Source organism: Polypterus senegalus, chromosome 4, assembly GCF_016835505.1.
Source record: "Polypterus senegalus isolate Bchr_013 chromosome 4, ASM1683550v1, whole genome shotgun sequence".
NCBI lineage: Eukaryota > Metazoa > Chordata > Cladistia > Polypteriformes > Polypteridae > Polypterus > Polypterus senegalus.
Window position 1 is genome coordinate 249,341,604 of NC_053157.1, and position 21,634 is coordinate 249,363,237.

Sequence of the window (21,634 nt, forward strand, 5' to 3'; positions counted from 1 at the left end):
GGAAGTGAACCCGGGTCCTCTAACTGCAAGGCAGCAGCGCTACCACTGCGCCACTCCAAATGACATAGAAAGTATTTTAAAAATTATAAAATTGTGTAAACATGTTTATATTCAGTATCTGTTTTTGATTATGCTTGTTTTTATTCAGAGAAAAATAAAACCAGATATTAAACTATTTAGTGTAGTAAGATTCCACTAACATTAAACTTATATCCAAATCCATATCCAAGTTCTCTCTAAATGTGACAAAAAAAAAACAAAAAAAAACACAGGAGCTGCATGCCACAATTACGAAAACTACTAATAAATATAAAGATAAAGTAGAAATGTCTTTGTGAAATAAAAACTAAATCAAAACTAAAAATACATGATGAAGGAAAACTAAAACCAAACTGAATTTCCAACTAAGGTAATAAAAAATATAGAAATAAAAACTAATATAAAAAGCAAAACTATAATAACCTTGGTGCCTTTCAGTTGTGCTGATCCAGCAGGACCACATGCCTGTCCTGCTTAACACGTGACATACAATGACACTTGGGGACCTCAGTAGTTATTGGGGTGTCAGCCTAAATGTCATGTGGCTATGAATCAATAGTGACCCCTGCTGGTCAGACTGATATTTGTAGGTCCGAAGTGTTTCCGCCCCTCACTATGACATACACACCTGATTGGCTACTCAAACCCAACAATAATGGAGACCCTGACAGCCGCACTTGCCCCGCAATCTCATACAAAAATTCAATCACAAAGGTGCTGACCACCCAACCCACCAATCCTGTAAATTTATTCTTACCCTAAACTACAAACACAAAGAGGATCTGCATGTGTGGGGACATCAAGTGACTGGTAAGGGGTACTGGTCAGTGGTCACATGGTGTCAGATGGCTGATTGTTACACTGCAGTTAAGACCAAGGTAAAACCCAAACCCTGGATAGAGGGGCTCAGTGAAGGAAGTGTTGAACCTGTGCAGGAGGGTCATTGTGTGTGAGACACCATAAAATGACAGAGAGCCAGCAGGCCAGTCCAGATACACACCTATTCTGGGGCTGTAGGGGGCGCTGATTACATTTTCCTTGTTATTGTGACACACAAAGTACTGAGAATGAGAACACTGCAAACTCCAGGACTTGTCATTCCTTCCAAGGATGCATTCCAAACTCCGTCCTTTCCTGCTCAGTCCTTTATATGCGATTCCAATCCTCATGAAGTCTCCACTGCACTTCACCTCCCAGTAACAGCGAGTCCCAGTCAGAGCCTCCCTGCACAGAACTTGGGCCCAGTAGTCAAATCTGTCAGGATGATCAGGATATCTAGTCCATGTCCCCTTACGTGTCACCTTCTTGTTCCCATCAGACAGACGGAGGTCTCTGTTTGCCGTGTTGATGTCCAGTGTAAGGGGACAGAAGTCTGAAAGGAGAGAAAAGAAAATGAGTGAGGAAATCTGTGTAACGGGTCTGGGGCCGGAGAACAACACAGACAATTAAGAAGAACCAATCAGGAGCTGCGCTGACGAGACACTAATACTAAAGAGCTCCTCTGATTGAACAGAACCTGTGGGGATTAAAAATATAATTCTGGAATCACAAAAAATCCATATCCTTTTTATTCTCCAGTACTTCATGTGCAGGACTCTGACTTGGTAGATTTGGAGCTCCTTATAACATAACACAACATCACAGACAAATTACAGAAATAGCTGAAGTTAAAAAGACAAACTTCAAACCAAGTTGTAGAATAATCCAATTATAAAGGAGATGTGCCGATAGTGATGTGCCAGTGAGAGTGTGTGTGTGGAGTGTGTATTCCTGTGTCACACACACATGTCCTCACACTGTACACACACACACCTTCACACAGTATCTGACAGAACACATGAATACACACAGAAGATGGCTAAGTCACTGCTGGGAGAGGCTGTCGCTCTGGCTAAGAAACTCTGGAGGTGTCTGTTAGTTTGAGTTTGAATTGACTGAAGCATTTGGGAGTTTGTGTGAAGAAGTGATGAGCTGCTGAGATGAGTCTGTGGTGGTCCTTATGACACGGTTGGTGACACGAGATGTCTACAGGTCTGAACAGATGAGGAGCACAGCAGACCTCACCATATGCTCTCATTTATTTATGGAGTGTGACGTTGGTGAGCCAAACCAGACACCAATGGAGAATGTGATTACAGTTTGAATTACGGCTTTGTGAAACTGAACGAGGATTGGCTGTGAAATATTTAATTTCTTTATCTGGTGTTACAAGTCCAATCGCCGCTGTGCCTTCTTAGTGATGTGGTGGTATTCATGTCAAAGCTAAGAGTGTTTGTGATTGTTGTGCTCAGAACTTTGAAGGAGTTCACCATATTGACTACTGAATCATTCATTTCTAGTGTTAGAGGTTGTGAATGCTGTTTGTGAAAGTCAAAAGCTATTTCCACTGTCTCGGGGGTATTGAGCAGCAGGTGTTGAAGGTCACCAAGACACAAGATGAGACCCCTCTTTTCTAGAATGTGGTTTTGAGCTTCGGCCTCACAGATTGAGCTTCGCGACTTTGAATTTGCCGCCCAGTGGTTGCCTTTGTCAGGTCAGCGTGTTCTCCTCGTGTCACTCCTGGTTTTCTTCACACAATCCACAGACGTGCGTGTTGGGTGAATTGGAGACTCTGAATAGGCCTTGTGTGGTTGTGAGCACCTGACTTAACACAACACAGCCTGAACTGGATTAAACCGGTTTGACAATGTTGTGTTCAAAATCACTTCAATGTAAATACACCACGGCCATGATGGTATGCTGACCTGAATGAATCATATTTGTATCATTATATGTCACCTGTCATGTTTGTCGCTCTACTGTTTGTGTTACCAACATGCCCCTTTTTTGTCCCTTTCCACTTTTTAAATAAGAATCCTAATTGTCTGTCAAATAAGTGTAAAGTGAGCACAGTGATTGTCATCCACCATTCTTTATTCCACAGAGCAGACTCTTTGTTTTAAATTTCAGGCATACACAAAAAAATAAATGACAATGGCATGAGCACAATTATTGGGACCCTCACCTAATGTTCTCTAACCAACTGTTTTCAGGTGAGACCTGCCATCAAGCACTTCCTGCAGCTCTGGATGAGACTTCTACTCCTCTCACTGCTCACTCGGCTCACTCTTCTTGAGCTTTGATGGTCTTCTTCTGCCAACTTAACTTCCAGCTCTTCCCATTGATGTTGACTTGGATTCATTTTAGGGTGCATAGCGGACCACTTCAGAACACTCCAATGTGATTTCCACCATATTTGGGTGGTCTTACTTGTATGTTCTGGAGGATCCATGATCTGCACCTTAGACAGAGCTTTGTGACGTTTGCTACAGAACGTCTTGATGATCTTGTCATTTTATTATGGCCTGCACAGATTCAGCACAGCAGCTCCCTAACATTAATGAGCTTCCTCCATGTGGACACAGAGCTGCTGTGACTTACTGTAAAGCTCTTGTTTAGTTTCATCAGTCTAAAGGATCATCTCCAGCACTGTGGCTTGTCAACATATGTTTTAGGAAACTCCAGTCGGTCATTTTTTAAATTTTTTAGTCTGTCTTTCATAAGTGGGGTCTTCTACCATGGAGCCCACTTTCATTCACTAAGTGATTGATGGAGATACTTGAAGCTGTTGGACTTTGATCTTGGAGGTCAGCCTGAATGTCCTGATGTTTGCCTTCATCTTATCTCCACCACTGAAGCTGTCCTTCTGTTCATGCCATCTTCTTTTGGTTTAATTCCTACAATGTGTTGTCATTAATTAATACATGAGAAATTTTCTGCTCTATAGAGAAATAATGATGGATATTGAGTACTTTTCTCAGCTTTAACTTAATTTACATAAATTTGTGATTCTTTTTTAATCCAACACTTTTGACTGTGTCTGTATATCCATATACTGTTTAAGTATATGTTAATGGTGGTGGACATTGTGTTTATTATGTGAAGTACAGTAAGCTACTTTCATTGAATGGCATATGATGTATAAATGGATAATTATTACCAATATTATAAGGGAATGACTGAAGTAGAAACGAATCAGAAAGGATACACAGAAATACAGAAAAAGAAAACAGCAAGAAGAGCAAAGAAAATAATAAGACAATAGAAAAAGGACAAAGGACACTGGAGGTGAGAGGTTTGTGAGAGGGTGGATATGGCGTAGTTGGCAGGATTTCTTTTTTATTTCCCATGAGTTCACTTGACACTTAAGGAACTCAAGTCTAACAGACTACTTAGGCGCTTCCCTGTCCTGAATCTCAGTATCCCATAATGCACCAGTCACAGGACCCCCGTCACTTTCAGCTCATCAGTCCCACCACACTCACATAATGCTTTCATACCATAAGTCTGGCCTAAGATATTAAAAGCAAAATGATCACAAATGCCTTAAACTGACAGACTCACATTGTAAAAAGTCCTCTCTGTTCTGAGGTGCAGGAGGCCGTAGAGTGAAGATTGGAGCTTCACAACCTGAAAATACAAAGAAAAAAGAAGAATGGAGAATGTTAAGATGGAGTTTTATAATGTTACATTCTTAGACACTTATTACAAATGTAATGCAGTTAAAATAAAACAACAAAACATGCAGATCAAGACTGCACACAGAGCCCACCGGTGTGTGGATGATGCAGTGACTCTGAGTCTGAGTTTTATTTACCAACACCTTGATCAGCAGGACAGATGTGAGGGTCTCGATTGTGGACTTGACCTCTGATTTAGACACCAACATCTCAGAGCTCCAAGATAAGAAACTGACCGAGTTCAGCCTGCCCAGTCTAATCCACCATTGAATCTCAGACGTTCTTCCTGGTAGTAAACAGTGCCAGTGCAGTTGGGTGCACACACGTCTGACCTGTTCACCCTCGTCACCTCACTTTCTGTGTTGTCAGTTGGCCACAGCTCAGCAGTTCTGTTCATGACAGACATTGTTAGGTCCCATTTATGTTGATCAGTACAGAACTGCTTTAGCTTACAGATTTGTTTAAACACACAGTCTCGTGATATGTAAACATTATAAAGTCTGTTAATGTGTTTCACCTGTGAACTTGTTATGTGCACTCATTGGAGTGTTCAGGTGGTCCTAAAGTGGTCAGGGTTCTAATGCATTCCTCTCATTTGCTTATCTTTTTCACCAAAATATAAGAAGAAATACAGGCAGTTCCCGGATTGCGTACAAGATAGGGACTGTAGGTTTGTTCTTAAGTTGAATTTGTATGTAAGTCGGAACAGGTACATTATTTTAATAAATGCAATTTGGACAGATGTTTTACTCAACAAAATTATTTATTTTTACCTTTCTGTGCATGTGCAGTCAATGCTTAAACATTTTCAAATACAGTACAGCCTTAAACATTGTTGGTAGAACTTGATGGACTTGATGAAGAGAATGGGACTGGTCTCTTTAAGTAGGCATCAAGGGAGGTTCGCACAGAGCTTTTCTTTTTCTCATCATAAATAGGCTTGCCATTCCTGCTTTAATGAGATGAAATGCATCAGCTAACTCTTTTGTGGAAAATTTTTTTGTTGGAGTCCCTATGTTCTGGTTTTCTTCACCGAATGCTATCATCTGCTGTTCTAGTTCCATAAGGTCTCCATTGGTTAGTTCTTCGCTATGTACGTAACAGTACAACCAGGTTTGTTATCGAAAATGAATGGGAGAGGCGAGGGGCGATTCACCACCTGCCCACCACACAGTCACCTCCACTTGCATACAGTATGCTGCCTGCGAACACCGAGAGTGGATAGGGTGTGGCCAAAGGTGGGTAGTGAATCGCCCACCACCGCCACTATTCAACAGGCAGCCACCCAAGACACACTACAATGCTGCTCCCCCTTCTGGAATTCCGTCATAACTCTCCACATTCAAACCCTGAATTCCAGCCACTTTTAGGATCCTACAGGATCGAGGTGCGTGCTTCGTTGTTTGATGAATGGTTTGATGTGGTGAAACAAAATGCCGACATACAAATGCATTTGTGGTGTTTTTATATTCAAGCATTGCATATTCCACAAAGTTATGACACAATACATTTTAAAAGTCTCACATACCATCTTCTCTGCCGTCTTTTTTTGTTTTTTGCACATTTGCAATACCATCAGAATGTACGGCGGCGTATTTGAGCCACAGAGAAAAAAAATAAAGACATAATGAAAATGCCTATTTTGTGATTAAAATGGAAATTTCAGCTTTAACCTTGAAATGTCCATTTTAACCTCGTTTTATCATTAAAGCAGACTGTCGTAAATGTCATCTTTAAACCGACCCAGTTGTTAATCGCAACACGCTTCTGGGGCTTCCTCCTGACCAGACAGCAGCGGCAAGCAGTAATAGATCGCCACACAGAACACATTACATTTATGATATTCGAGCTCTCTGCACATTTACAATTCTTATATTTATACTTGATATCACTTTCATGATGAAATGCATTCAAATGCTTATGTTACATTTTACAGATAAATCGTTAACTTTGTTTAAATAATGAATTCTGCTAATAGTTACACGTGTGGGGGTGGCAGAGTGGTAGTGCTGCTGTCTTGCAGGGAGACATGAAGGTTTGGGGATTTGATGAAGCTACAATGATGCCAGTGTGTGTGTCTGTGTGCTTGTGTTCACCTTGCGATGAGCTGATGCCCCGTCCAGTGATTTTGTTTTTGTCTTGCGCCAATGCTGCAAGAATGGGTACATCCCCGAATTGATAGATGTAATCATTAAACATCCTTTTCAGAGATATTGTGACGAGGTGTCCTCAGAATTTCATGGATGTTTCGGGCACACGCATTGCATCGCGTGAAGTGTAAACCTGGCCTTAGGCGCCTTTCTTTTCAGCTGACAATCTTGATTTATTTTCAGAAGTAGGTCTTATTTTCAGGAAACACGGTAGCTACGGCCCCAGTGACTATGGCCCCCAGGTCACAGCTTGTCTCGTACCCAGCTGTCCACTGAGAATGAATGGTGTGTGGCCCCAACCGCCCCATTCATCAACTGGAGCCACCCAAGGGACACTACACTGCGCTAGCAGTGAAACTGCCCTCCTCCAGCCTCCGTCCAGCCACCCGTTGCAGCGTCCACAGGCCAAAGATGATGGAGCGGCAGTTACTGAGGAGCCTGCATCGCGTCCCCCAGACAGATGAAAGAGCAGCTGCGGCCGTGTTCGTAAGTATGAGTTATTCGTATGTCGGATGTCCATAATTTGGGGAACTACCTGTACTATCGCCGTGTGAAACTCTCTTTAATGTCAGTGGGTGTAATGAGTCTGAGTATACGACACCACACTTTGAAAACACATGAGCCTGGGGAAGCATGGCGGAAAATGGATTAATATGAACTTTTAGTGAGGAGCCCATCTGACAGAATGTAAAGGACAGAGAAGACAGCAGAAGGTCATTCAGATTTTATGATATTACAAAGCACTGAAGTTGATCCTAATTCAATTTAATTAATGTCATCACTTCTTTCAAGTTCAAAACATTTCATTTGTACACCAAGCAGGTCCTGCCAGTTTAACATAACTTTCTGTTCCCTATTTTATGTTGGTCGTTATGAAGAGCAAATGCAAAGAATCCTAATGTGAAATAAAGATGTAGCTTTTAAGGTAGTAAATAGAAAAAAATTATCTCTATATACAAAAAGAAATAAACCATCTGACATCTGTGCCAGAACATAATGTCATTCAGAGGGCAGAAATGTCCAAGGAACAGAAGAAACAAGAAGAACAAAGAAACAGGAATGTAAGGACTAACATGTCCGGTGCACAGAGGTTCATAAATCTACAACACGATCAAAACAGACAGACGTATCATTGTAACATTAACACTGTTTAAAAAATGAGTGTTTCACTATGCTGATAAGAAATCTAATGTTTAATTTAAATATTCAAGAACTCTGTTTAATATGAGAGTGTGATATCACTCAGCTAGTCACTGTAAGAGACATTAGACAAGATTCTTAACAGTAAAGGCTTAGAGTTAAATGTAAAAGAGTAGGCCTTCTTCAGGCATCTCTCTGTCCCTTTGGTTGTCACTCTGCTCCTCCTAATGGAGTTTAAAAAAACATGAAGAGTCACAGTACCTGGAGAAGTCCTTGTCATGATGTCCCACTGACTGATCTTCTCCAGACTCTTTTTCAGACCTGACAGCTCCTTTAGCAGGTCCTCAGAAGAAAAGTCAGCTGTGACAGTGAAGCTGAGAGAGTCTCCATCAGCAGGAAGGACACAGCAAGATGAGAAAGTCTGCATCAGGAGAGAAGAGGAGACAAGGAGAAATAAAAAGTAACATTAATAAGAAGGACCTCCTCTTAACTAAACATTAGTGTGGTGGACACTCATCTTGGGTTTAAATAGAGAGAATACTGTCATTTATACATTTGTTATTTATGGCAAAATGTTTCATTATAATGGACCAAGCAATGTCATTGGCCTTGACTTTCAAAAAGCTTTTCACACAGAAGTCCATAAGAGGTGAGTCATCAGATTATAGATAAGTGGACTGGGGGGCAGCAGACAGGCAGGGGGAGATGAAGGTAATTCGATAGATAGATAGATAGATAGATAGATAGATAGATAGATAGATAGATAGATAGATAGATAGATAGATAGATAGATAGATAGATAGATAGAAAGTATATTTGTCCCAATGAGGACATTTATCAATTAAATTAAATCCAAAGACTTACACACACTATTCAGTATATTCTTACAATAGAAGGTCTGCCACTAGAAAGTGTGTGACTTGTCTAACAGAGTTGGGAGTCGTTTGTATGCTCATCACAGTTCTGTAGTCTGTCCTGTAGAACACACTTGTGGGACCACATCAGGAATATTGTGTGTTAGAGAAATGAGAAAACAGCAGAAAAGAAAGTTGAGAAGAAGAAGAGAGACCAGACTGGACTGTGGGGTTTGAACTGTCAGGAAATGCTGAAGGATTTTAATGTCATCAGTTAAAGGACAGAGACATGAGGAGGTGACATGACAGGAGTGTTCAAAGATATGCAGGAGTTGGTGTCTTCTTTTGTCAGGTGGTGTCATTTAAAATGACTCTTTATAAAAGCAAATTTCTTACAAATTTACTTACTCAAACAGACAACTACAGTATGACCTCCCTGTCATGTAGATGAAGGCTGAGCTTTGAAATTTTTGCCTAAATTTTGGAAATATTGGCAAATATGAAATTGGATTGAATGGCCTGTTCTTTTCGTTTGTAAAAATTCCTCAGGTCCCACACACCCCAGTCTGATCAGACACCCTCTGAAGTGTCGCTCTCACCTGCAGAAAGTGGAGATGGTCCTTGGTCTCTGAAAGGTCCTTCAGCTCAGCTTCTCTCCTCTTCAGCTCCTTGATCTCCTTCTCCAGTTGCTCCATGACTCCTTCAGCCTTCTCCATTTCTCTCTTTTCTTGATCTCTGATCCTCTCTGCCAGTTTCTTGTGGGCTTCCTCAATGCACCGTATCAGAGCAGTGAAACTCTTCTCATGTTTCCCCATCATTCTTTCCACAGAAAGCTGTTGGATAGGAGAAAATAATAAATGGAGTCATCTAATTAAAAAAACAGTCACATGACACTATTGTTAGTATTTTGATGTTGTAAAGGAGAGTTTGAATTAGGAGAAGGGTGGTAGGAGTATTTCCTATTTAGTTTTCCTTTGGTACTCTGGGTAGCAGTATCTTCTTAAGGCCCTTGCAGGTCTCTATGGAATATACAGTCTTAATAAACGGCTCTGTATGATCTATGAGAGCCATTGGCACAAGCTACTGGGCTAATGTCCTGTGACAATAAGAAGGTTATATAGCGCCTTGATGTGTGGAGTACAAGTCACAGGAGGTTCTGCTCAAGCCTTATAACACACTGGTGAGGCCTCTTCTGGAGTCCTGTGTGCAGTTTGAGTCTCCAGGCTACAAAAAGGACATAGCAGCACAAGAGAAGGTCTAGAGAAGAGCGACTAGGGTGATTCAGGGCTACAGGGGGTTGAATTATAAGGAAAGATTAAAAGAGCTGAGCCTTTACAGTTTAAGCAAAAGAAGATTAAGAGGTGACATGATTGAAGTGTTTAAAATTACGAAGGGAATTAGTACAGTGGATTGAGTGACTTTAAAATGGGTTCATCAAGAACACGGGGACACTATTGGAAATTTATGAAGGGTAAATTTTGTCCAAACATTAGGAATATTTTTTTACACAGAAAACCACAGACACATGGAGTAAGTGACCAAGTAGTGTGGTAGACAACAGGACTTCAGAGACATTCAAAAGTGAACTTGATGTGTGTTTAGAAGAGTTATGTGAATAGGATTGTGCTGAATTCTCTGTACTTGTCTAGATGAGTCTATTATTGTAAAAAAAAAAAAAAATTATAATAAAAAAATCTTGGGTCGAGACGTGATCTTCTCGGAAAGACACTTTGAAACAAGGCAGTGAGACAAAAGGACAGCTGCTGTGCTGGCTTTTAAATGATCGACACACACACAGTGTGATAAGCAGAACACACAGCTCGGCAGCAGCAAACCAGCTGCTGATCCAACTGCATCTCCTTAGCGTGCGTTCAGCCCCCCCTTCACAATGCGATATATATATGGATTTGGACCAGTGACCAGCTTGTAATAGTTGTGTTCTGGCTTAGAGTGTAAGGTGTCATCTTATCAAACCTGTGAGACTGAGATGTCAAACCTGAGTGTCTACATGTTGGTCAAGGGGTTTCTGATTTCATTTAACTTTATGAACTCTTTGCTTATTAACCATCTTTTTCAATTGTATTTCTCAGAGGTCTGAGTCTTTATCTACCAGGTTGTTGTATTTTTATTTCCTTTATTTTACTTTTCATTATTACTACTAAGTGCCATTGTTAACTTGACTCATACTTTTATGGGTCACCCTAGTGTCATTAGAATAAGGGTTAGTGTGCAAGTAGGACACAGTTGAATGTAAGTGTAGTGTATGAGGTGCACACTGTCCAGGATCATCAACCCCAAAGCTGGAGATGTTCAGCTCTTTTCAGGACCTTGCTGAACTGCACAGTGAATCTGATATCTCTGAGACAGTAGGTAGGGATGAGGAGCCCTAAAAGTAGTCATAGTCAGGGATTCAGTTATTATGGGAATTTAGATTAAGTTTTGCTCCAGTTACAGATATTCTCATAAACCGTTTTGTCTTGTGGTTACACAGGTAGAAAACTTCTATGGATGGCTGCTAGAGCAGTGGAGGATCCAGCTGTCATTATCAAGCTTGTCCAGATGTGACAGAATAAACAAAATAGGTGGGACAGACTGCCAGTTCTGCAGGACAAATTTAAGAGTTGAATGTAAAGCTGAGGAGCATAACTGACAAAGTTGTCAACTAAGAACTTCTACCTGTGCCACACCAGTCCACGTGAGATTAGGAAGATTAGATGACTTAATAGAGATCTGAAATATTTGTGGATGAAGTTGGGATGAGTTATATTTCAACTCTAGGGGCACTTATGTAAGCATAATATGTGTCACAAATAAATTAATGTAAGCAATTATCAGGAAAAGACTGAGCAACACAGATCTAGGTGAGGAGTTCCAGTGAGCAGTCAGTGTGGTTTTAGATGGAGGACTTCATGTTTCACTAAAGTGCTGGAATTCTATAATAAAACTAGAAAAGCATTAAAGCATAAACCAGTATGGAGGTCAGTCTGGCAGGAGGGCTCACGTTCAGCCACTTGTTCATCCTTGACTGTCACTTCTGTGTCTTTACGGGACTGCACCATATTGAGTGACAAGTTATACTCCACCCAATTACTTTGAACAGAAGGACGCACCCCAGTTGTCTGATTCTGCTGTGTTTCTTATTTTAATACATCAGATTGTCCTGGGATTTTTAATGTAAGTCTGTGCTAAATAAATCTGATTGTAAAAGTTGAGTCTGTCCAGGCACAGAAGTGTGTGTGAAGAGTCCTTGCTCTGCCGATGAGAACATTCTTATAAATGGATCCTGGAAGAAATGGACATGAAATCGGAAGCAACTCTGGACAGTGTGCCAGTCAAATGTGTGTCCAGGTCACAAAGAAATCCACAGTGGAAATCCTACTGGAGCAAATTACAGTCACTGCCAATTAACCAACTTGACATGTGAGGATGTGGGAGAGGAACTGGAGATAACAGTAGTGGTAAACACCTCATGGACCATGAATGGTGAACTGGAAGGCAACAGAAGTGACCACCACACCGCCTTACTGTCCTCTGTCATAAAATCCATCTATCCTTCTATCCATTATCCAACCCAGTATATCCTAACTACAGGGTCACGGGGGTCTGCTGGAGCCAATCCCAGCCAACACAGGGCACGAGGCAAGATACAAACCCCGGGCAGGGCGCCAGCCCACCGCAGCTGTCATTAAATATGAATGGTTAAATTGTAGCTACTCTGCAGAGTAAATGTTGTGTGTTTGCTATTTGTCTGTCTGGTCCACTTTTGTGGGTATGAAGATAGTCCATACATCCTGTTTTAGGAACAGACAAGTAATTGACAGTGCAGAAAACCTGAAGGCCGACAACTGGTTGTAATAGGAATTTGCATAAATCATACAATTTTATGAAAGGAGAAAGAGAACAATGATTAGAGTAAAAAGATGGGAAAACACGCTCAACAGAGCAGCATCTGTAAAAAGGACTTGTCTAAATAGGTGAAGGTCAGCGATCGTCTCCAGGGATGTGAATCTTGAATTTAATCCCAACTAGCAGACTCGGTGAGCTCACTGCAGTCCTTTTATTATAATGGCTCAGGACTGACTGGGAAAACATTTTACATTTAAATTTTCAGATTCTTTCATTGACCATCTTCTAAAATTCATTTCCACATTATAATCAGACAACTTGAACTCTGGAGTATTGTGTGAACTTCAGAAGGGCCTCAGGTGTGTATTTCACTCTGTGTATTTCAATTCACATGTATGGCGGTTATTGTGTGTTGAATGTCATTGTCATTTTCATCTTTGTGTCCTTCTTTTTTAATTGTTTATTTTTTTCCTTCTTTTCTGAAATTTCCATATAACTGTCTTTTTGACCCATACTGTATACATTCATTTGACTGTTTAGAGCTGATGATATCAATAGATGAATGTACAGCAGGACTCCTCAGGGTCTGATACTGGCCTGTCCTTATATTAGTTTAGGAAGGTGAGTGGCAGCAATTGGCCCGTTTCAGCAGATCAGCATGTAAACAGGTGGAGGTGTGCGTTATCAGCACTCAGTCCAGCAGCATAACACCTTCACTTACAATAAAGTCCAATAAAGCAGCGAAATATCAGAATGAACTGAGAAAGTCCATTAGGGAATGTTGTGTCGACTGATCCAACTCAGAACATCAGTGTCAACCTTCATCATGAGTTATTGTTAGGGGGAGTGAAGTCACCTTTAAGTGGAGGAATGAGAAATCTGAGGACATGAGGGTCTTGTGGTCTGAAAACATGAAATGCTGTCAGAAATGAAATGCCATGAAGGACACAATAAACCATCTTCTGTCTTTCTCAATCTCCCTGTCCTCACACGTCATCACCACAAACTCTCACAACCCTTTTAGTTTTTTTCCTATCTTTGATATGAAGTGTTATCTTAATTCCACTCACCTTCATCTCCTCTGCTGTCCTCCTCGTCTCCTTCAGTTTCTTCTCTTTCTCTTCAAGTTTCCTTCTAATTCCCCTCAGTGTCGCCCCCAGCTGTTTCTGTTTGGACACACAAGATGACACACGGGGGTCTCATCAGACTTCTCTTCCACTTTCTGAGCTTGTGGTGTCACATTTGTTTCACATTCCATGACACAACTTACTGTTTCTGTCACACTTATCTTTATATTGACACAGTAGGTGACACACAGAGATTTAATTAAACCAATATGAATATCACACAAATATTCAAATAAAGGATTAATTTAACAGTTCAATTCAAGATGGAGTTTGGGCTTGAAGAGAGCTACAAATAAAGGAGACAGTCTGAAGGCTCACTGGTGTACGAGTCAGTCCTTGAGATTGAGAGGACATCACATTTACAACCAGGATATCAGAGCTTCACACATAAAAACTGAAGAAACCTGCAAACCCAGGAGACCTTGGATGGCTAAGGACTACAATTGTAGGACCAACAAGGCCATTGTGGAGTTAAGACTTGTGAGAACTTTGTCAAGTGTTTGGTCATTTTATGGAGTCAAGTGAGGTAACTGAGGCTGAGAAGACACGAGTGAGTCTGAGGAGTTCAGGAAAAAGTGAAATCTGAAGAGGAGTTTAATGAGCTCAGAGAAATCTGACAAGAAATCTAAGGAGTCACTAATAGAAATACTTAAAGAAAACATTATAACTGAAGATCAGAGAAAAAAATAATAACACAAGTGAAAGTTAACTAACTCAGAGTTCAAACACGAAGAAGAGCAAACGAGTCGCACACCGTGGGCTGCTTTATGGCTTGGGGGGCATGTGGCTTGGCTATTTTACAGAGAGGTGCAGATCCAGTTGTCATTGTCAACGTCACAGGAATTGACAAAAGTGAGAGCAGGCTGGCAATTGTGTAAGAAAAGAGTGAAAATGGAGGAGAAGACACCCAGTGGTCTTATCACAAGTGCTGTCTGTGACACAAGACACTCCTGGGAGGACTGGAGAGATCAGAGAGTTTAACATGAGGCTCACATTGGGTTTAAGATGGAGGGGCACAGGGCTAAGGGGCATCAGGGGGATTTTTACTGCAGATGGCAGCTGCACCCCTGGCATGGGATCCACTGATGTTTTGGGAAGGCAAACAAGGAAGTCCGCCGTGGACGTTTAACAAGGAGTTTTAGAAGTCGAGTTTTACAAACTCATGAGAAACAGGCAGTGATATTAATAAGACTAAGGGGTGGATATTAATATGAAAGTCAAAAAAGTAAAGAAAATATACTAATATTAAAACAAATCATAAACTTTAAAGAGAAATAAAATATAATATGAACAGAAAATAACATCAAACTCAGAATAATACATATATATAAATATCAAATAGTAAAATAACATTGATTTAGTGATGAATGAGCCAATGAACGAGAGAGACAAATCTTACATTTTTAAAAGTAGTGAGCATCTGGGCATATAATCAGTTAGACTATAAGCTGCAATAAAACTGCAGAAGACAAGAAATCAGAAATAATAAGAAGATGTGAGTCTGTGCTGAAGAACAGTGATGAAGGTGTGACAAATGGAGACCTGCGGGTATCGGGTGAGTCAGATTGGCAGATCAGTCCATTCACTTCACGTCTACATCGGTGGGGAAGAAACATTTTTATTAAGTCAACAGACTTCAAATATCAAACACTTTATAAAACACAATGTGTTTTAAGGTCATAAAAACTCTTTCTTTAGAACAATAAGATGAATTTTCTGTAAAGATTAATTAGAAAAAAAAAACAATAAGAGGCGATGAGAACTAAACTCCTGTAAATTAGAAGTAAACATTTCAACCAAAATAACAACACATAACGTGGAAAATGGAAAAATGAAACAAGAACAAAAGAAAAAAGAGCCAGAAAAACTTAATGAATGATGAGAATTGAACGGTGACAGGAGGGCTCACCTCGTAATTTCACTGACACTAAAGCAGCACAGGAGGAAAACCTGAGAACAGAATCAAACTAGAGGACTGGAAAATAAAAACATAAGACTAATAAATTAAAGATTATAATAATAAGAGTAAATTATAAAAGAGTGAAAATCTCTAATGAGAGTGAAAGTGAACAGAAATAACACGAGTGTGCAGCAGTAGGTGAGTTTATGAAAGGTCAGGCTTAGAAGTTCATGAAGCCGAACAGGCCGTGAGAATAATAAAAGTGTAAAAGTTAACTTTGAAATGTCTTGACTACAGCCGATAGATTATAGTAAAACTGGCAATACATTTTAAAGAGGAGATCTGAGTATACAAGGTCATCAAAAAGAAAACAAATTAATGGCAGCAAATGAAACCTGACTAAGGCCAAGGGGTGAGGATGAGGAGAACAGAAATGGATACACAAGATTTAGACACGTCAATGTGTGTTGGTGGTGTAGAATTTCATTAATAACCAACTGCTTCAAATCTGTGAGGGTACAGAGATTTGACTAATGAGTATGAAGTGTACAGGCCTGACATTAGGAGTGGGCTACAGACCACCAAACACAGATAAGAGTGTCAAACAGGCATATGCAGCTTTAAATGGCTGAGGCCCAACTTACTGTACGTATCTGAACTTATCTGCACATTCACACCGAGTGCACATTAAGATCTCATGATTTCAGTGTACTAAAGAGTCCAAGGACTAGTAAAACAACAGAGGATGTTTGAACTTTATGCTGCGGGGTCTCAAAGCTGTGATCTTATCGGCCTGCTCATATAAGAGATGCCCATTCACTCTCAGGCTTAGGACTCACCACTTTAGCCTGGCATAGCTGGTAGGGCTGACTGTTAGCTTTGCTTATTACGTCTCTATTTGTTAGTCATTTACATAAAAAGTGTAAGTAATTTAATCTTGATAAACTCTTACCAATCACCCACTATTCTCTTTCTCTTCTTGTTCCAGTATTCTGCTCTTCTTCTTCTCCACTGCCAAGCTGTTTAGTAGCCCCTGACTGGGACACCTGAGGTTATCGGGAGTCTTGGAATTGAAGTTAAAGGACTGATCAGCCTGCCCAGCACAGACGTGTACGGTAGAAGGACCAGCAGGAGGTGGAGGGCCAGTAGGCTGAGGTCTTCAGAGGTGTCTGACTTCTGTCTTTTCATAATGGCCACTGAACTTGCAGAGGTTTATTCAATCCAGAAGTTCTGAAACTTGTAGTTTTTGTTTTCCTCTCCTCTTTTGTTAGCTGGCCTCGTCTCGATGATGATATTAATGAAGGTGTCCTTTTGATCCTTTTGTGTTACTCAGTTGAACTTGCTTTGTTTAATGTCTATTTAAAGTAATCTTTATTCTCATGTGTGTACATGTGTTAATTTGTAAAGTTTGTAATTGTCTTTTAACTGTCAGATTGTCTCCAGTGAACTGAACCTGCAGCAATGAGAGCAATACAAATACTGCAAACTGAAAAAATATCTCCAGGTTTTTAACTATTTGGAAAAATGCAAATTTACAGAGCATATGATAGTAATGGTGGACTTTATTATCCAAATATTAACTGGGAAACTCCATGAAGCAGAGACGAGTTCATCAGTGTAATTCCTAACTGTTTATTAACACAGAATCTTTAAACACCAAAGAGAGAAGATGCCGCCTGTCTAGAGTCTTAATTGTGTAATAAACAGGATAGAAGTCAGGGTTAGCGGTCATCCATCTATTAGGATGAAGAGATCCGAAGGTGTGGACTAAAAGGTATAAATAAAACCCAAAACTGGTCAATTCTAGTGATGCAAATGTGTCAAAGTCTAAAAGAGATCAACTGGTAGACACTCGAGGGGCAGGGTGTTAGGTTTAAAAGAAGGGCATTTAAGGCAGGAAAAGTCAGCAAACATGGAAACATTACGGAATTTTAAAAGAGCTGGACTGTGGACTGAACAATGTCAGGTATGGATCTGCAATAAAGCGCACCAGGTCAGCATGAAGACATTTGGTTATTCAACACCTCTCATTATGATGTTTTTTACCTCTGAATGCTTCTGGAAATGAACAGTTAAGGGTTCACAAGAAACTACAAGAAGCATTGGTGATAATGGACATCCCCGTCTGGTTCCACATTCTAAAGTGAAGAGTCACAATGGATCTTATTTATACAAACCAAGACTTCTGAACTGCTGTACGGTAACTTAATCCATGCACAAACATTGAGACCACATCCAAATTTGCACAATTCAGGTCACAAATATCTTCATTCAACTCCATCAAATGCTTCTTCATCATCCAAACATGACAGAACCTTTGGAACCTCAGATATTTTAGGATAAATATATTAAATTAAACAACTACTGAAAATTTAAAACCAGATGTTTACCTTTGGGGCATCTCAGGAATTGCCGCAAATTAAAAAACAGTTAAAAAATAGATGACATAAAGAGACCAGGAGTGAAAATCAGATTCTCCACTGTGGTCCATCAATTAGTTAAGTGATTCAAATAAATTTAATAAAAAGTAGAACAGCCCATAAATACCACAACTGTTTAAACTGTTGCTTGTGTGGTCTCCGGCCGGGGCTGGAGCCCAGGAGGATGAGAGGAGGGCTTGTGCCTCCTCCAGACCGAGAGGGGGCGCCCGTCCTGGTTATGTTGGGGGCCTCGGGTAGAGGGTTTGGAAGCCCAGCCCTGTAGGGACCCGTGGCCACCGCCAGGCGGCGCCCCGATGCCGGTTTATCCCGTGTGGTCCTCGGCCGGGACTGGAGCCCGGTCGGGACGCCCAGGAGGACCAGAGGAGGACTTGTGTCTCCCCCAGACCGGGAGGGGGCGTCCGTCCTGGTTATACGGGAGGCCTCGGGTAGAGGGCTTGGAAGCCCAGCCCTGTAGGGACCCGTGGCCACCGCCAGGTGGCGCCCCAGTGCCTCATTATCCCAGGGGCCCGGCTCTTCCGCCACACCAGGAAGTGCCGGGGGGAAAACGACAGGGGACACCCGGACGGCTTCCGGGTGCACAGCCGGCACTTCTTGCCACATGGGGGTGTGTCCGCGGGAGATTGCCGGGAAGCAGCTGGAGCCCATCCGGGTTCCTATAAAAGGTGCCGCCTCCCTCCAGTCATTGACAAGAGTCGGGTGGAAGAGTGGCAACGTCTGGAGGAGGAAGGAGGCGGTGGGAAGAAAAGAGAAAGAGAGAGAGAGAGAAAAGGAAAAGGAGAAAAGAGAAGGCATTGGATGAGCCTGGACTGAGGAGTATTGGGGTTGGTGAGCGGAATTATAAAAGAGAAAAGATGAATAAAGATGTGTTTGTGGGTGACATGAACGTGTCTGCCTGTCTGTGTCCGGGGCGAGGTTCACAATTGCTAAATGTTTGCTTTCTTGGAGTAAAGAGCAGAGAGCAAACTCAAATGGCCTGGCCTGTCAACTTAGAATCCTTTGACTTCATAAATGAAGAAACGTCAGTCAATCAAGAGGCCTTGGAGCAGTTTATGTGATGAGCTACACAGGACTTCTAAAAATGTATCTGAATCTTCTGAGGTGCTGATATTCAAGTGAAACAGAAGTAAGATAAAGCAGTACATGAAGCTGAGCAGAGGAGAACAGCCATGGGCATCCCAGGACTTCAGGACAAGGCCAACTGTGACAGACTCAGAGAGTGAAACCTGTTTATTGTGAGCAGAGGAGACAGCGTGAGGACCCAAGTGGATCCAACAAATGTTTTTCTTCTTAAGGGTGAATTACATTCTCAAAGACATTGATGGAAATTAAGGGGACATGCATTTAAAACTGAAGTGAGGAAGCTCTTCTTTACACAAATAGTTGTGGGACTGAGGAGAAAACTATTGAGACATGGAGTTGAAGCAGAAACCTTGAGAACCTTTAACAAGAATCTGTATGAGATATCAGGGTAGCTTAGCTATTAGTTAAACAAAAGGGCTTGATGACTTACACTTGTTTGCCAAATTTGTCCATCTCACAATCATACAGTGTAATTATCAAGGAGCTGACTAATTGAAATTATATCTGATCACTAATTAAGTGCAGAATTACTTAATAACTTCATAAGAAAGAACATCTTTATTACAAAGCCACTAAAACTTTGAGTTTTGTAAGAATTTTAGATCTAATCCCACAAATCAGTGTTAACTGATATGTGAGTGTAACATGTCTCTTAGAGAGGCCTGAAGTACTCGAGACACAAGTGATCAGAATACAAAGAACCTCCTCTCAGTTTAATGAGAGCACTCAGCTCACTCGACTGTCCATGGATCACACTGTGTATCTCATCCTGGACTGTTTCATGTCTTTCACCCAGTCTCACCAGGATAGGCTCCAGCTCCCTGCTGTCCTATACAAGCAACATGAAGGAACAGATTTCTCTGCCAAACTACATTTACGTATCACATAACTCCTTGTTTTATTGAGTTTCCATTTCCAACACTACACTCCACTCACCTGTTTTCCTTCTCTTTCCGTCTTCAGCTCGACCTTTTCATGACCATCATGTTCAGTCATTCCACACATCATGCAGATGCACGTCTTGTCGGTTCTGCAAAACATCTCTAGACTTTTTTGATGTTTCTCACAGAGTTTGTCCTTTAGATTTCTTTCAGGATCAGTCAGCTTGTGTCCCTTCCAGGCTGCTATTTCATAGTGAGACTGCAGGTGGGGCTGACAGAAAGAGGCCAAGCAGGTCAGACAGGACTTCACTGCTCTGAACTTTTTCCCAGTACAGAAGTCACACCCCACATCTCCAGGGCCGGCATAAATCTTAGATGACAGAGAACTGAGTCCTGTATTTTTTAATTTTTTGATGACTTCATTCAGCAGAGTGTTTCTTCGCAGAGCGGGCTTCGTCCTGAAGTTCTCTCTACACTGCGGACAGAAGAACTCTTGGCTCTGATCCCAGCAGTCGGTGATGCACTTCAGACAGAAATTGTGACCACAGGGGATGGTGACGGGGTCAGTCAGGGTGTCCAGACACACCGAGCAGGTGAACTCATCCTGTAATCCACTCAGGTGGGCTTCAGCCATCATCAGTTTGAGGAGAGGCAGGCAGAGAGAATCGGTCAGACAAACAAGGAAGTGACTTGTGAAGAAATGAAAGTGAATATTTGTCTGAGCTCAGTGAGGAGGAGGAGGAGATTTAAAGAGAAAGCTGAGAACTCACAGAGAGAACATCAGAGGAGCCACTGAGGGTGAACAGTTAATGTGAGACAGGAGCTCAGAGAGTGAAGACGTACAGTGATTGAAGAGATGACCTGTCATAAGGGATTTAATTTACATCAGTATTTCTTATTTATTTATTGCATACTGCACTTCACATTAGTCAGAGTCAGAGATCAGTGCACATTTACAAATGGAATAAAATGAATATAAAACACAACACATAAATCATCATAAACAGATTTGTAATGTGATGTCCAGGCAGCCCTCAGCACACCAAGACAGCGAGCTGTTAAACTGATTCTAGTTATGCTGGTGCTCCTTATTAGTGAAATTGTCCATCCCATAGTAAGTTTGTAACGGCCGACCCCTTATTCCCAGCCGGCAGCTACACCTCCAAGACCTGTGGCCTGGATAATTAACTGAGAACCTTTCCTGCCAAGCCGTACTCTTACACAGATAAACTTTCCCCCACAATCGACAGTTTGAAATGCAAAGACAATAAGCAGAATGTAAAATTAAACAAGAATAAATGTACTAAATGACACAAGACACGCCACAAGACAAATGTACACCCAAATATCCTCCACCCCAACAATCCCAAAGCAACACTGACAATATATATATACAAATCCCCTCCCTTGTCCACGTAACATATAACACACACCACACAAACGACAAATGGCTAGCAAACAGAATGAGTGTGAACTTGAGTCCGATACGTGAATAAATGTCCTGAATACGGGTACTGATTAGTGGCGATTGTAATGTTTGTATTTCCCGGCGTTTGGAACAACCTCACCGTGATTCCTCGGCGTGTGGTGAATGATGATTCGACCCCGGGGTCTTCAGCGGCAAGCAGGTTGAAAGGCAGTCCGGATGAATGAAAAACAAACTGGATGAAAGCGCAA

General features: G+C 41.3%; 2 protein-coding genes across 3 annotated transcripts in view; both read right to left on the minus strand.

Moving 5' to 3' along the window:
* The window catches only part of LOC120528441 (zinc finger protein 260-like), a 413,573-nt gene that overhangs the window by 145,221 nt on the left and 246,718 nt on the right, over positions 1-21,634 (minus strand). The window lies entirely within an intron of this gene.
* LOC120529027 (tripartite motif-containing protein 16-like) lies at positions 440-20,647 on the minus strand. Its single transcript, XM_039753088.1, has 6 exons — positions 20,013-20,647; positions 13,599-13,694; positions 9,342-9,515; positions 8,090-8,246; positions 4,423-4,488; positions 440-1,411 (listed from the first exon to the last, which is right to left on the minus strand). The coding sequence occupies exons 1-6, from the start codon at positions 20,592-20,594 to the stop codon at positions 864-866; spliced, it is 1,623 nt and encodes a 540-aa protein (XP_039609022.1). The 5' UTR covers positions 20,595-20,647; the 3' UTR covers positions 440-863.